The sequence below is a fragment of the Oncorhynchus keta genome, chromosome 25, assembly GCF_023373465.1.
Source record: "Oncorhynchus keta strain PuntledgeMale-10-30-2019 chromosome 25, Oket_V2, whole genome shotgun sequence".
Classification (NCBI taxonomy): Eukaryota; Metazoa; Chordata; class Actinopteri; order Salmoniformes; family Salmonidae; genus Oncorhynchus; species Oncorhynchus keta.
Genome location: NC_068445.1, coordinates 12,526,222 through 12,542,950, shown reverse-complemented (window position 1 = coordinate 12,542,950; position 16,729 = coordinate 12,526,222). Strand labels below are relative to the sequence as shown.

At 45.0% G+C, this 16,729-nt stretch overlaps 1 protein-coding gene across 4 annotated transcripts in view; it reads right to left on the bottom strand.

Annotated features, from left to right (window-relative positions):
- LOC118358206 (ral guanine nucleotide dissociation stimulator-like) overlaps positions 1–16,729 on the bottom strand; it is a 38,321-nt gene that overhangs the window by 16,197 nt on the left and 5,395 nt on the right. Inside the window, exons 1-13 of one of the 4 annotated variants that reach the window (XM_035735760.2) lie at positions 13,263–13,644; positions 4,712–5,016; positions 4,487–4,561; positions 4,156–4,349; positions 3,879–4,003; positions 3,547–3,762; positions 3,332–3,435; positions 2,998–3,082; positions 1,616–1,693; positions 1,371–1,457; positions 1,218–1,250; positions 869–990; positions 672–767 (exon numbers count right to left, since the gene is read on the bottom strand). In XM_035735760.2, coding sequence (XP_035591653.1) covers positions 672–767; positions 869–990; positions 1,218–1,250; positions 1,371–1,457; positions 1,616–1,693; positions 2,998–3,082; positions 3,332–3,435; positions 3,547–3,762; positions 3,879–4,003; positions 4,156–4,349; positions 4,487–4,561; positions 4,712–5,016; positions 13,263–13,376 — 1,634 coding nt within the window. In that variant the 5' untranslated portion in view covers positions 13,377–13,644. Of the gene's footprint in view, positions 1–671; positions 768–868; positions 991–1,217; positions 1,251–1,370; positions 1,458–1,615; positions 1,694–2,997; positions 3,083–3,331; positions 3,436–3,546; positions 3,763–3,878; positions 4,004–4,155; positions 4,350–4,486; positions 4,562–4,711; positions 5,017–11,507; positions 12,121–13,262; positions 13,645–16,729 lie in introns of those variants that run through there. The other 3 variants (XM_035735759.2, XM_035735758.2, XM_035735761.2) reach the window with 3 other exon arrangements.

The window sequence follows — 16,729 nt, the reverse complement described above, 5'->3', positions numbered from 1 at the left end:
GTGACCACCATTTGCCTCATGCAGTGTGACATCTCTTAGAGTTGAGAGTTGATTAGGCTGTTGATTGTGGCCTGTGGCCTGTGGAATGTTGTCTCAGTTCTCTTCAATGGCTGTGTGAAGTTGCTGGATTTTTGGCGGCAACTGGAACACGCTGTTGTACATGTCGATCCAGAGCATCCCACACATGCTCAATTGGTGACATGTCTGGTGAGTATGCAGGCCATGGAGGAACTGGGACATTGTGAGGCCAGTTGGACAAACTGCAAAATTCTCTAAAACGACATTGGAGGCGGCTTATGGTAGAGAAATTAACATTCAATTATCTGGCAACAGCTGTGGTGGACATTCCTGCATTCAGCATTCCAATTGCATTGTGTTGTGTGACAAAACTGCACATTTTAGAGTGGCCTTTTGTTGTGTACAGCACAAGGAGCACCTGTGTACTGATCATGTTGTTTCATCTGCTTCTTGATATATCACACCTGTCAGGTGGATGGATTATCTTGGCAAAGGAGAAATGCTCACTACCATGTATGGAACATTTCTGTAATCTTTTATTTCAGCTCATGAAACATGGAACCAACACTTTACATGTTGCGTTCATATTTTTGTTCAGTGTATAATACATTTAGGGATAGTGTGAAAAGTTGTCTATACTATACGGGACTTACTCGCTCCAGCGTTTCATGATGCCCCCGTTCTTCTTGGCTCTGAGAGTGTTGCTGGCAGACTCAGACAGCGGTTCAATTTCACAGGACAGAGTGTAGCTGTGGAGAAAAGGAATGGAAATGACAACACTGTATGACCATATAGACTTGATTCTATTCATTTTACATTTCATTTAAAAAATCCTTAGGCCTCTCCTCACCTCTCTGTCTCACTGAGTCTCTCCACTACTGAGAACCAATCCCTGAAGAGGCTGTCCTGGGTGAAACTGTAGTTGTTGGACGCCAACTGCAGAAGCTTAATCTGAGCTATTACCTCAAACTCCTGCACACACAGACACAGACACAGACACAGAGACAGAGAGACAGAGAGAAAGAGAGAGAGAGAGAGAGAGAGAGAGAGAGAGAGAGAGAGAGAGAGAGAGAGAGAGAGAGAGAGAGAGAGAAGGTGAGTCTCTGCCAGTCACCTCTGGTGGGCCACAACCATAATACCAGGGCGTCTCCCTGTTTACCAACACCTATTTATCATAGGTACATATTAATTTAATTTACCTTTCGTCGCTTCTCAAAGTTGATAAGTCCACTCTGGAATAGAGAACAAAGAAAAATTAGATGTGGGCACTATTCATGTTGCTATAAACAGAGACTTAACAAGTGGACTGAAGAGGCTACAGGATCCAGAGATAGATAGAGATAGACTCTCACCTCTGTGAAGTCTTTCATAGCCGTGTCCATCATGACCAGGTCAGTGAGGAAGGTGCCCAGGTAAGGAATGGTCCCCTGCATCACCCCCTGGGACAGAGACAGAGTCAGAGAGAGGAGTTGTCAGAGAGAGCAGTGACCACAGGAGCAATAACACTCATCTAACCACTAGATGGCGCTATGAACACAATAACAGCATAAAGTGGTTGACTTTGGTATTTCATGTTAAAAAAAACATCTCGACTCACCAAGTCTCTCTGCTGCTGGTGTCTCCTCTGTGCTCGTTTAGGGTTCATCTCCAGGGTGGCAAATTTGGAGGTGCCCTCCTGCAGAGAGAGAGGGAGGAGAATCTGGTTTTACAAAACTGCCTAGAACAGTGCAAAAACCAAATGGGAAACAACTGGTATTGGCCATGATTCAATTTCAGAAGAGTAGACGGACAGTGCTTAATTATTCGCAAATATATGAGAGGGGCAGTATGGGCACTGTCGAGTTAACTCTCACGTTTCTGTGAATGGTGCAAACCAGAGTGATTCTTCACCCCAGGTAATGAGAGCTTGCAATCCTACACAGGCCTGGTTGGGCTGGCCAAGATAGATAGAGTAGTAGTGGTAAGTGGGAGCAGAGGTAAGCAGGACAACGCCTTGGGATATCCCTTACAGGCTCATGCCTCATTAGGGTGGTGCTCTTATCTGTACTTGCCAACTGCCTATGACGTCAGCGGGGATTCCCTCTGAGCAAGCACAGGTTTCCTCTGTCAATTCACAGCCAATGTACAAGTACGTCAACAAGCACCCCAGGCTTCAATTTTAGGGCCAATTCATTTACACGCCTAATAGCCTAGGAATGTGGATAGGAATACCTGTTGGAGAAACACTCTGCTTTTTCCAATCATAATTGCTTCGTATGACATCAAAGCAATTTCCCCATTTCACCAGTGAAAGAATATGCTGGCAGTTAAAGAGTAACTTATGCTAAATAGGCATAACAACGACGAGGGCACGTCCTATTTCTTTGTGTAGGAATGTATTCAGGTGAGCAGACTAAATATGTTTCTATTGGAGGATTCAGATATAACTGAATATGTTGTCTGCTCTCTAATCCTCTGTGATCTTCATCAAAGAGAATATGACCTGCCTCTAGTCCTGGTAGAAGCACTGAGCCTCGTGTTGAAAGAGTAAAATATGAACGACTACTGGTGACACGCTCTTCTTCTGCAGGCATGCGGTTAGTTAGGCATATCAAGTCCTCTCGAAAAACACAAACACACTGATACTTGCACTGGTGGATCTGATACACTTTAGAGGGAACACTACAAGGTAAGATTCTATACAGTGTTGTACAACTCATGATGAATGATAAATGAGCGAGCAACTGAGAGGAGACAAGGTGTTAGCTAGTTTGTCTATTCATTTTCAGGATGCTATGGAGACCCAGCTGTACAGACAGAGATGAGGGCCAATAAAGCAGTAATGGGTCAGCCAGCCACATTTCCTGTCAACTACTAAGTTGTCAACCCCCACTTTTGACACAACCACATGCTGTTTATGCAGTCCCTATCCTAAAAGATCTACTAGGTGCTGTGTAACATTTGGGTCATCCACGCTTCTCCCTCTGATCATTGACCCACCTTGACCAGCAGCTCTCGGCTTAGAGAGTAGTTGTTGTCATCCGAGAAGATTTCTGACAGCTCACGGAAGGTGCGGAAATTCTCTCTGTTGGCAGAATAAGTCAAATAGGTCAAAAGAGGAACCTGATATCTCAGTGGCAAAGACAAACCTAAACCACCACTGCAAAAAAAACTATAAATGACATTTTAACTTCTACCATCAACTCAACCATAAACCCATGTCACTAATGATGTTTTCTTTGGTGGTTGGGGAACTTGACCATGAAACCCCCCTGGTTCAATTCATAATCTAATAGTACACTGTTATCCCTGTGTCGCTGATCCCCTGTCTCACCTGGACACCTCATCCCAGGTCTTCTTGAGTCGGTGGAGAGAGTTACACTGCAGAGCAGAGAGGATAGCTCTCAGAGATGAGAAGTTCTTGAGGATCCGACATTCCTAAACACAACAGAAAGAACCCATGGAGTGACAAAAACAGACATGACCAATGACCTACACATGAAACTAACTGTTGAGTGATTTGGCCAGAGAGTGGGTCTAATGCCTTACCCTGGCCACCTCTATCCAGCGCTCCACCAGTCTGGCCCGCTGGGTGGGCTTCAGACAGGGGTTGCTGAGGCAGGTGGTGATGACACAGTTGGTGACACTGTTGAACTGGGCCACAGTGGCCCGAATGGTGGGGGCCAGGTGCTCCTTCCCCTTCTTATCCCGCTGGGACCAGATGCCCCCCAGGCAGTGGTAGGGGACCACCTTCTTGAACAGATCCTACAGGGTGATGTCAGGGGGGAGGGAGAGAGAAGGTAAGGGTGAGCACAAAGAAGACGAAATTGAAGTAACTTGAACTCGAGCAGCAAGTTCAAATTAAGAGGGGAATGTCTCACCGCATCCATGAGTGTGAACTGCTCAGCAACCATGATGGGGTCAAAGGACAGTAAGTTCAGGGCAGGAAGCTCGTCCTCAAAGACACTCTCTTCCTGCGTGGCGAACGGACAGCCAACCTGCTCCACTGTAAAGAAAACACAGCTGAGATAATAATCAGACTGCCTAAATGATTGTCTATTTTACCAGTTCACCACAGGCCCTTAATAAGCATCAGCATCCCCATCATCCCTGATATCTCTGAGACACAGACCAGTTTAACCCGATCCTGGCTCTCACCGTTAAGGTCCGGCTCACACCGATGCCTGCGGTGGAAGAGGGCCAGCAGGTTGAGTGCACGGCGCTCCAGGTCGGAGCCAGGGAAGTGTTGGTGCAGGTAGGACATCAGGTGGTGTAGACAGCTATACTGTGGAGGACTCCAGAAGTCCTCTGAGTACTGGTCCAGCCACGCCCCCAGGATGGACGACACATTGCTGCAAGACACAACCCGGATGGGAAGAGGCAGGGAATGAGGAGACGTGCAGATGACAGAGAGGGGAGAGCACCAGTGGTACATTAGAATTCTGAATGATCAAACTGTTTGAACACGCTGGTCTCCCCAGACACTTACTGTCTGATCTCTGTGTGGTCCTCCTGAGTGTGTCTGTGTAAGTCTATACCAGGCTGGTTCTGAAACTTGGCATACCTAAGACATGAAGGACAACATCTGTCAACATTCTACAGAGGGGACTGACACGTACACTGTGTTAGTTTGTGTGTGTTTGTGTGTGTTTGTGTGTGTTTGTGTGTACACCTGCAGGTGTGGTTTTAGCTTCATAGCCGACAGTCTCTGTACCTGTTGAGTAGGAGGCCCAGCACCTGCTGGGTGGTGGCGAAGGAGCGGTAGGTGCAGAGGAAGATGGTGACGTAGGTGGAGTCCTTGCCCCTGAACGCAGACACCATGTATTCCACCAGCCTCTCCAGCGTACCAGCCTTAATGGTGCGTACTTTACATGTCTCATACAGGCTGAGAGCAGAGTCTGTCTCCACGCCCAGCCATCGCTGCCCTTTACTGGCCGACTGGTGCAGCTGCACTTTCCTCAGGGTGATGGTGAAGACTGCCCCCTCCTCCACCTCCTCTCCGATCTCCTGTGTCGAGCTCTACAGGGGGGAAAAAGACAGCAAAATGTTGGAAATACACAAGCAATGTTTGAGATCGGGCCTTTGCTCTATCACTCACAGTGGAGGCTGCCGAGGAGAGGTCGGCTCATACTACTGGCTGGAATGGAGTCAATGGAATGGCATCAACCACATAGAAACCACCAGTTTGATGTAATAATAATAATAATAATATATGCCATTTAGCAGACGCTTTTATCCAAAGCGACTTACAGTCATGTGTGCATACATTCTACGTATGGGTGGTCCCGGGAATCGAACCCACTACCCTGGCGTTACAAGCGCCATGCTCTACCAACTTAACTCCATTCCTGCCAGTATTATGAGCCGTCCTCCCCTCAGCAGCCTCCACTCCCTTCTTACATCAGCTGATGTCACAAAGTGCTGTATAGAAACCCAGCCTCAAAGCCCAAACAGCCAGCAATGCAGGTGTAGAAGCCCAATGAAATAGGCCATAAAACAGTTCACTGTTGTTGATTGTTGTCACCATTTGTTTTTTTCTCTCCAGCTCTCCAACACAGAATGTTGTAAACAGTAATGGTCATTTAAACGCACACAGTCTGACATAACCAGTACATGTAGCAGAATACATTTACATTACAGGACTTTACAGTGAGCATCCCAGGCACTTGGCCCAGATAGCCAAGCAACATCGGTTTAATCACATTTTGGCTTCCGACCTCTATGGCGGACTGGTATGTACAGTAATCTAGCATGCCACAGACATCAGTCATACCTTTACTTGTGTATCTGTCACACATTATTCATCAGAACCTTTCAGTAGCTGGGTATACAGCAGCTTCTCCCTCAGGACATCTGCTGTTAGTCATAGCCTACTCTGTACTCTCTCACCTTCAATCACACAGCTGCTCTGTTTTGCTTGGTTTCTATGGAGTGGAGCAGCTGCATTTCCATTTCAAGTGCTATATTCATACTATCAATGATGCAACCTATTTTTGAACAGAAGTGTTTACTGTATGTTGTTACAAATCTTTTTTTTTACATGTTTGTAGCCTAGTGGTTAGAGCGTTGGGCCAGTAACCGGAAGTTTGCTGGATCGAATCCCCGTGATGACAAGGTATAAATCTGTTGCTCTGCCCCTGAGCAAGGCACTTAACCCACTGTTCCCCAGGCGCCGATGACGTGGATGTCGATTAAGACAGCCCTCCATACCTCTCTGATTCAGAGGGGTTGTGTTAAATGCGGAAGACACATTTCAGTTGAATGCATTCAGTTGTACAACTGACTAGGTATCCTCCTTTCCCTTGTATGGCAGAGGCTGAGCACACCAGCACTGGACTTGTCAGTGAGAGTAGCCCCTATCATCTGAGCCATACAGAAATGCTGCTGGCCTATCAATCTATACCCAATGGAACACAGCCCTGCTCTTAATTAACATAATGGCAACCTCTCTAGGTTCATGGAGCAAGGCCTCAAATCAGTGCTATTCAGATTCACCAGGTCTTGAATAATGAAAGAATGAAAAGGAGAAAGAAACCATAATCCTAATGTAAATGTAGATTAAAGGGTTAAAATAAGATTAGGTTTGTGTGGAAAACTCTATTTGTGTAGTCTGTGTATGTGTATACAGTGATGAACTGTGGCTGCCTGTGGTATGGCTGTGCCACACAGGACCTATTTACAACTGCAGAAAAGTCAGGGGACTCTCCAGAGACCGGGTTACCATGGAAACCAGAGGAAACTCCCAAAGAGCCACAGGAACAGGGCATAAGTAGGGTCAGGAAACAGACATATACGTAAGTGAAAACAGTTTCCCCCATTTAGCCTTAACCAGTCATATTCCCTCTCTGCCTGACTCATAGCTTAGTCAGCGAAAGAGGTGTCATGGGTAGCCCTAGTCGTGTGTGTGCCTTGGGTCTCAATTCCACTTTCTGTTGTTCTAACACAAAAGGAGCCACCATCACAAACATACAATATATAGATGTAGGATCTTAATCCGAGGCCAGTTTGCTACAGCATGAAAATAATCCTGCAGCAACAGGAAATGTTCATTATTATGTGGATTATAATGAATGGACATTTTTTGTAGGGGTTGATACAGTTTTGTAAGGAAAAATCAAGCCTGAAATTTCAAATTGGAAATTTTTAAATCTCAAATGCAGTACACCTTTTAAATGTCCTGCATTGCCATAAAGTTATGCTGCAACAAGGTGATCAAATTAAGATCCTACATCTGTTCACCATCAGATTCAAATAAACTACGAAGACCTTTGTCATGCACCATCTCATTGACAGATTTTCATTATTCTGTGAGTACTCATTCATATGATAATGTGATTAGTGCTGATTTTTTATCAAGTGTTGATAGGCCTACTTGAGTTAATTTTGAATTAAGTGTTGGATCTGGAGATGATTTGATCAAGTGTTGTACTTGAGCACACACTAATAGAGTGGCACCATGCATTCTGGAAGTAAACTTCCTCATTATGACAAACAGGTGCTGCTGTCACAAGGGTATGATGATGACTAGATACTAGACAGTGGTGTGAATCTCTAATAGGGAAGAAAGGAAATGAAACTCACGTGGGGAAGAGTCTCCTTTTAAACAAGTCATCAGTTTATCGGAAAGCGAATTCTAACTGGAAAGTCCATCAAAAATGAAAGAATGAAAACTAGTCTTGACTTGACAGGCCAGGAACCTCACTGTAACCACGACAACTGCAACATTTTTATGGGTTCTGTTTTGCAAGCTCGCTTTTTATGCAAGACTGTGTCCGAATGAAAACATCAATGGGGAACTTCCTCTGTCAATGCAAGTTGACAATGAGTGGTCATATCATGGTCTCACCTACAGTGTGTACCATGTATCCCATCTATTAAAAAAATCTATCTGGATGTGTTAGCTTCAGTCATTTAGAAACCTTATGAATAGCATGTAGCGAGGCTGTAGCCACAATGACAACATAAACAAAGCATTGATCTTTGGACTCTGAGCTAGTGCCAACAGAGACCTCCATCCTTCAGCCAACAGTTGCAGATAATCCGTTCTTTACATGTGCCTGAATACACATTGTCACATGGCACTATTACAGCTAATGCACATAGCATCGCTATAACAATCTACTTTTGATAATTGTATTTCGGTAGTTTGTTGATAGTGTTGGCTATTGGGAAATTGTTGGCAAATCCACAGCTGGTTTCATAATCATCCTCTCAGGGAACTGACACATAGAAAGCCCACACCAGAAATAGATCTACTCCGAAATAAAGTAAACAAATACACAACACAAACAATAGTGCAGTCCAACAGTGACCCTCTAGCACAGGCAGCAGCTTCCGTTCACACACAATGACTGTTGAAAGCCAATGAGATCATGTACAGCTTAGGATCACTTTTTCTAGAGCAAAATCTCAACTATAAACACAAATATACACACAAATTACACAAACTGTGCAGAAAATGTCCCGTAGACATCAGTTTATGATTTACACAAAACTTAGTGTGCAAGGGTAAAATGCGAGTGTGCATTATCTGCTTGTCTTACTCATTTTCTTTTGAGTGCTGTTCTTTAAGAGAGGGCCTGTGAGCACAAGAGAGTTGAATGTTCAGAATGTTCTTTGTTTTATGTGAATTCATATCAGGAGCTGTATCCACAAAAATTATATTTGGAATAGTCCGACAAGAACAAGGCCTACATCCTTGCTATAACATTAGTAGCTTACGGGTTGGGACATAAGTAGGAATTCATGTTTGGAAGTCAGTCAAAGACAACTACTTACTTGGTATTAAGTTTCAAAAACTTGGAATAAAGTTATTTTCCAGGATGCAGGCCTAAACATTCCAGACACTGTCTGTTTCTTTCATTTCACCTTCCTGAACCTCAGTGCCACTCTCCCTCTCTTTCACTCGCTGTCCCTCTTCCTCTTCCTTTCCCTTTCCCTTCCTCTCCCTTTCTATTTCCCTTTCTCTCCCTTTCCCTTCCTCTCCCTTTCCCTTTCTCTCCCTTTCCCTTTCCCTTTCTCTCCCTTTCCCTCTCTCCCTTTCCCTTTCTCTCCCTTTCCCTTTCTCTCCCTTTCCCTTCCTCTCCCTTTTCCTTTCCCTTCCTCTCCCTTTCCCTTCCTCTCCCTTTCCCTTCCTCTCCCTTTCCCTTCCTCTCCCTCTCACTTTCCCTTCCTCTCCCTTTCCCTTCCTCTCCCTCTCACTTTCCCTTCCTCTCCCTCTCCCTTCCTCTCCCTTTCCCTTCCTCTCTCTTTCCCTTCCTCTTCCTCTCCCTTTCCCTTCCTCTCCCTTTCCCTTCCTCTCCCTTTCCCTTCCTCTCCCTTTTCCTTTCCCTTCCTCTCCCTTTCCCTTCCTCTCCCTTTCCCTTCCTCTCCCTCTCCCTTCCTCTCCCTCTCACTTTCCCTTCCTCTCCCTTTCCCTTCCTCTCCCTCTCACTTTCCCTTCCTCTCCCTCTCCCTTCCTCTCCCTTTCCCTTCCTCTCTCTTTCCCTTCCTCTTCCTCTCCCTTTCCCTTCCTCTCCCTTTCCCTTCCTCTCCCTTTCCCTTCCTCTCCCTTTCCCTTTCTCTCCCTTTACGTCTCCATTCAAATGAGCTACAAATCCACCTACAGTTTCTCATTACAGTACTCAGTCAAACTTCCGCCTGCAGTCTGCAGTCTTCAGGATGAGATCCAACAAACAATGGTCTCCTTCACAAAAAGGACATTTTTAGAGCATTTCCACAAACACACACACACACACACACACACACACACACACACACACACACACACACACACACACACACACACACACACACACACACACACACACACACACACACACATACATAAACACACACAAAACAGCAACAAAGTATGTAATTAACTATTCGGAGGGAGAGTATGATTTGCTATTGACTTATTTGTTTGACAAATGATATGTCCAATTTGTTCATTACCACATAATGTGGAAATACTCTTTAAATTCTTAAGCCCTCATATTTTTATTATTGCATGATTAACAATAACACTTTTCAATGACGGTCCGCCATCTTTTACCAAGGAGAATTTGTGCCAGTATCACCAGTTTAATCTCTTTGATTGACCTAATAAACTCAAAACCCGAAATAAACAATTACCTATAAAGTGCAGTACTTAATCATCATAACAGTACATTGGCTAGATGACTATGAACCATGGCTAATGGACAAGGGCCAAAGGAAGGACAAACATATACAGGGTGAGGACATCATCCACAAGACAAAGTGGCTCCTCCTCTCTACCCTTGGTTGTACCACTATCAGTAATGTCATATTTCAGATGACAGAGTGACCATAACAGTATCAATCTTATGCCAAGCCTGTGTCACAGCACTCCTGAGATAGACCCGAGTTATTTACAGACTCTCACTACACCATCATTTCAGCTCAAGGATATATAACTGCATATGGGTTACAGGGGCTATAGGGGCCCTAAAGCAATCAACAGCCATTGGCTGAAGTGTCAAATGAATTTCAATGGACTGAGTTTATTTATACACAACTGAACTATTGAATTCCAATACTGTACATTCACCATGCCTACTCAGCTGAAGGAGAAGAATGGTTGTGATTGTAGAGGCAGCTCCTAGGCCAATGAAAGAGGGGGATTAAGCATTAGGTAATTGTGTTACTGGAGAGGATTAGATTACAGGAGAGAGAGAGTTAGTACATGTAGGAGTGGAGACTGAATTGCCCTCTACACTTGTGACAAATGAAGGAAACATACTGTCTTTAATAATAATGGAGCGTTGGAGTTCCAGCCTTTCGTTTCACAAGCTTGTTGAAACTCTTAAGGCAGCATTTATTCTTCAGAAGGATATTGAACATATTTAGAAACATGCATGCCAGACGGTGGTGTTACTGGTAACATACAGTAAGTACACACACACGGTTTGTATACGCACTTTCCCAGAATTACATATGTTTTGCCTGCCAATTCTTGATCTGATGTAACAACTAACAACATTCAAAGTCACTGTATCAATTACGCTCTCGTCCTCATCTGATCTCCTCTGATCGAAGAAGGCATTATGTAAGGCCAACCAAATTGATTAGTCATCCCCAATGCTTTATTTGCGGCAACCTCTCAGTGAAAAACAACTGTTAAACGTACAGACCCATAGTATAATATGTGCTGAGGTATATGTACTTCTTTACACGTTCCCCATCTGCCTATAAGGCCAGTATTGAGCATCAGCAGATAGTAGCCTAAATTAGAAGGAACATAGCCCACTCTTTTGAATCTTCCTTTGAAATGTGGGTAGTACAGGACACTCAGTACTTATGTCATGATAACAACCATATAAAAACTGTGAAACATCACTGTGAACTTCAGTAGGCCTACATTTTATAAATTTTGATAAGACGCTAAATCAATAGGATACTACCACATCCCAAATGTTCAGTTTAGGGACACTAGCTCTAGGCCACGAGCCTATAATTACTCAATCGGTATTGATGTAGAGTCCTTTACGCACAGCTCACTGGCTTACCTCAAATAGTGGTAGGTCAGGGTCCAAATGGGTAAAACTGTGAAGGACCACCGGGCTTTCGTCCTCGCCAACCTCCAGCTTTACCCCATCCCAAATATTTCGCACCTTCCATGTTCCAGCATCAAACATCTCATCGAGGAATCCTGATTTGATGTTTTGCGCATCGGAGTACATCCCCATAAAGTGGACCATTGATAAAGCATAAGATTATGGCAGTCAATCGCTGCTGTGACAACCTATCTTGGTCGTACATCCATAGTTCCTTCGTATGATAGGCTACAATAACATGATTTTTTACCATGGACCCACCCACACAGTAAAAACAGACGGACATAGACGGAGTATGCTTCTGTACCAAAGGCAAGCGCCTCGACCTACTGTACTTGGTAATGCATGACTCAGTTACGGAAAGTGCTTCATAGCTCCACCTTTCTTACGGTACCCGTCCCTCGGGGAATCGTTGTTACTATTATGTCGCTGTGGAAACCGTCTCCAAAGAATGTATTGTATATTGATACATTCGTCCGGTTCAAATGTATTCACTGCATGTATCCATAACGCGCAACAACAGAGGTATTATACCTCGGTAGAAATATAAAAGGATAGAAAACAACTAGATCATATTGACCACCAAAACCTTAGAATAAATCTAATGGATGGACCATAGTCAGTGAAGCATTTTGAAGGCAAGTGAATCCTTTAGACGTTATGTACCCCCAGGGAATGGGTGAGTATAACAGTACAACTTCAATTAGTGCTGGGGTATTTTTACAATTGTGCAATGACTCCTAAGCGATTATCTTGAGGTGAGGCAACAACTACAAGTAACATTCAATACTTTTCTCCTTTTTTGAAAAACAGCAGGTTATCTAAAAAAAAGCTGATACGTTTGCAGGTCAAAGGAATTGTATCATTAGGGGTATAATTGTATGTTCTGTGGATGAGTGCTCATGTCATCTCCGACATTGACTGGACAGACAATTTTAATGGTATTTCTCTTGAGTGACACTTCCCTCTACTGGTCAGAATTGGAACACACTTGCAACCTCTTAAGAACCAAACATTACTACAACACATTGCAAAATACAATATTCAACAACATACACTATTCTAAGTGTGAGAAAGAAGAGAAAAACAGGTGTGACTGTGAAAACATCTGCTTTAACAACAGGGGGTGTTTTCTCCAATACATTCCTGAGCCCGCATGTTCTCCCATGTCCCCTCATTCAGCAGCACAAGATAAAGATTACTGGTGCTGCTATGATTCAGATTCACAAATCTCTCCCTGAACAGCTGTATGGGATGAGGAGATACAGAAAGAGAGAGGAGAGAGAGAGAGAGTGAAAGGGATGGGGTAGGGAGAGGGAGAGTTGTCAGCATGGAGGTGCAACCAGCTGGCTACCTTTTGCCCTCCTATGATTGAACCACAGTCCACCCTCTTATATTTGTCAGGCTTCCTGTTTGAATCAATAAACAGTGTTGTTCTGCTATGGCAGATACCCCAACATGGTTTACTCTCAGTAAGTGCTCATGTACTAACTGTACAACTAACCTATAACAAAATACAGAAGTATGATCATATCACACTTAGAACAGAAACAACAAAGCCAAGCTACTGGATAATATGCCACTGCTAAATGTGAGGAACACACACATACTGTATGCACACACGCACATGCTCAGGCATATATAATTTATCAAAGAAACTCACATTTCTTCCGGCATAATATTGAGTGTATCAGAGTTGATACCTACCTTTCGGTCTGCCTCTCTGCGTTTCACAGTAATGAAGGCAGCCTGGCACATAGACTGAGTCCTACAGAAGTCTCCACCCCTCAGCAGTCCACAGGTCCACTGAGCCCACCACATCACTGCTTCCCTCAGAACCAAAGAATAAGACTGGAGAATAAAACCGGACCGGGACAGAGAACCAAAAAGCACGGCTGTCCCTTCTCTCCCCTTCCCAGTCACAGATTGGGTAACCACCTCAGGCCCACTCCAGTGGGTGTTTACTTAAACAGTTGTGTCAACACGCAAGAAACTGAACAATAAAATATTAACTTCTACTAAAAAATGATAGGGATTCCAAAAAGCCTGTTCATAGCTTGTAAGAGTGAAGAAACTGTCCCATTGTCCAATTGCAAATTACAACTATAAACGGTACTTTTACAGTGCCTTCAGAATTTATTCACACCCCTTGACTTCTTCCACATTTTGTTGTGTTACAGCCTGAATTTAAAAGTAATTGCATTGAGATGTGTTGTCACTGGCCTACACACACTACCTCATAATGTGAAAGTGGAATTATTTTTTTCAGAATTTTTTACAAATGAATAAAAAATGTATATCTGAAATGTCTTGAATGACTACCTCATCTCTGTACCCCACACATATAAAGACCAGAGAGGTTTTCCAATGCCTCTCCAAAGAAGGGCACCTATTGGTAGATTGGTATTGACATTGAATATCCCTTTGTGCATGGTGAAGTTATTAATTACACTTTGGATGGTGTATCAATACACCCAGCCACTACAAAGATACAGACCCTAACTCAGTTGCCGGAGAGGAAGGAAACTGCTCAGGGATTTTACCATGAGGCCAATGGTGACTTTAAAACAGTTACAGAGTTTAATGGCTGTGACAGGAGAAAACTGAGAATGGATCAACAACATTGTAGTTACTCCACAAAACTAACCTAATTGACAGAGGGAAAATAGAGAAGCCTGTACAGAATAAAAAAGATTCCAAAACATGCATCCTGTTTGCAACAAGACAATACTGCAAAAAATGTGCCAAAGCAATTAACTTTTTGTCCTGAATACAAGTGTTATGTTTGGGACAAATCCAATACAACACATCCCTGAGTACCACTCTCAATATTTTCAAGCATAGTGGTGGCTGCATTATGTTATGGGTATGCTTGTAAGGACTGGGGAGCTTTTCAGGATAAAACATTTCGCTGCAACTCTCGTACAGACTCAGGAGGAGAAGGTCAAGAGCCATGCATCCTCCGAAACACAACCCAACCAAGCCACACTGCTTCTTGACACAATGCCCGCTTAACCCAGAAGCCAGCTACACCAATGTGTCGGAGGAAACACTGTACACCTGGCGACCATGTCAGCGTGCATGCGCCCGGCCCGCCACAGGAGTTTCTGGAGCACAATGGGACAAGGACATCCCTGCCAGCCAAACCATCCCCTAACCGGACAATGCTGGGCCAATTGTGTGCCGTCCCCTGGATCTCCCGGGTGCAGCCAGCTGCGACAGGGCCTGGACTCTAACCAGGATCTCTAGTGGCACAGCTAGGAACTGTGATGCAGTGCCTTAGACCACCGCGCCACTCGGGAGGCCGTCAAATTTGCAACATTTCTAAAAACATGTTTTCACTTTGTCATTATGGTGTGTGTAAAGGGGTGAGAGAGAAAAATATATATTTAATCAATTTTTTTATTCAGATTGTAACGAAACAAAATGTGGAATAAGAAATGTGGTATGAATACTATCTGAAGGCCCTGCATTTCTCTGAACAGAAAATAAAAATGAAATCACTGGCATCATGTTACCCTGACATTCCCAGAGTTCCCTATTCAGCTGAAATTGTGAGGCAAAATGTATATAAGGACTAACAAAAATAGATTATGGCCATTCTATATTTTCATCAGTTAATCAGCCAATGGACTGACAAATGTAAACCGAAAGCAAACATGGTGAGCATAGGCAGTCAAACCAAAAGCAGAGCCAACACTAGCACAGCTTCCTTATGGTGGAATACAACAACAAGACAAACATGTGAATGATTTCACCATAAGTTACATGCGTTGTTGTCAATCTCTTATAAAGGTTACATAAGAGCCTAGTTTTATGGGGCGTTATGTGATCTAGAAGCCGAACAACCTGAACAAAAAAAGTCACCAAGGAAAATCCCACTGACAGACAGAGAGTTGGCTCCTTAAAACCTTTTACTGCAGTGGCCTAAATCAGGGTCAAAGAGCGTTTCTTGGTAGTCTTAAACAAATCTACTTTGAAACAAAAGTATACACCTCACACACGTGGTTAGAATACATTTTTCTTTATTTAATGAAGAACACTTAAACAAAAACAACAAACCGATATAAGACGACCGTACCACAAAGGTGCGGACTCCGGCCGTCTCTCCCGTCTGTCCTGAGCCGCTAGAGTCTCCCGTCTGTCCTGTGCCGCTAGAGTCTCCCGTCTGTCCTGAGCCGCTAGAGTCTCCCGTCTGTCCTGAGCCGCTAGAGTCTCCCGTCTGTCCTGAGCCGTCAGTCAGCCAGGAGCTGCCAGAGCCGTCAGTCAGCCAGGAGCTGCCAGAGCCGTCAGCCAGCCAGGAGCTGCCAGAGCCGTCAGCCAGCCAGGAGCTGCCAGAGCCGTCAGGCAGCCAGGAGCTGCCAGAGCCGTCAGCCAGCCCGGAGCTGCCCTTCAGTCCGGTGCTGCCCCTCAGTCCGGAGCTGCCTCTCAGTCCGGAGCTGCCTCTCAGTCCGGAGCTACCCTTCAGTCCTGAGCTGCCCTTCAGTCCTGAGCGGCCCTTCAGTCCTGAGCGGCCCTTCAGTCCTGAGCTGCCCTTCAGTCCTGAGCTGCCCCTCGGTCCGGAGCTGCCCCTCAATCCGGAGCTGCCCCTCAGTCCGGAGCCACCCCTCAGTCCGGAGTCCGCACCTTTGTGGGGGGTACTCCGGCCGCAAAACCTAATCTAAAGCGGAGGGTCCGGGTGGGCCTCTTTCACGGTGGCGGCTCGGGTGCTGGACGTGGACCCCACTCCACCATAGTCTTAGTCCGCTTTGTGGCCTCCTAAGAACGGCGACCCTCGCCACCAACCTAGGACTGGCAACCCTACTAAAGGGTCCCACTGGACTGAGGGGTGGCCCAAGGAGACGCACTGGAGACCATATGCGTAGAGCCGGCTTCATGGCACTTGGCTCGATGCCCACTCTAGCCCGGCCAATACGAGGAGCTGGAATGTACCGAACCGGGCTATGCACACACACCGGGGACACAGTGCGCTCCACCGCATAACACGGTGCCTATCCGGTTCCTCTCTCTCTCCAGTAAGCACGGGAAATTGGCGCAGGTCTCCTACCTGGCTTCGCCACACTCCCTGTGTGACCCCCCCCGATACATTTTTGGGGCTGCCTCTCAGGCTTCCAGCCGCGCTGCCTCCTCATACCAGCGCCTGTCTGCCTTCTTCGCCTCCAGCTCTGCCTTGG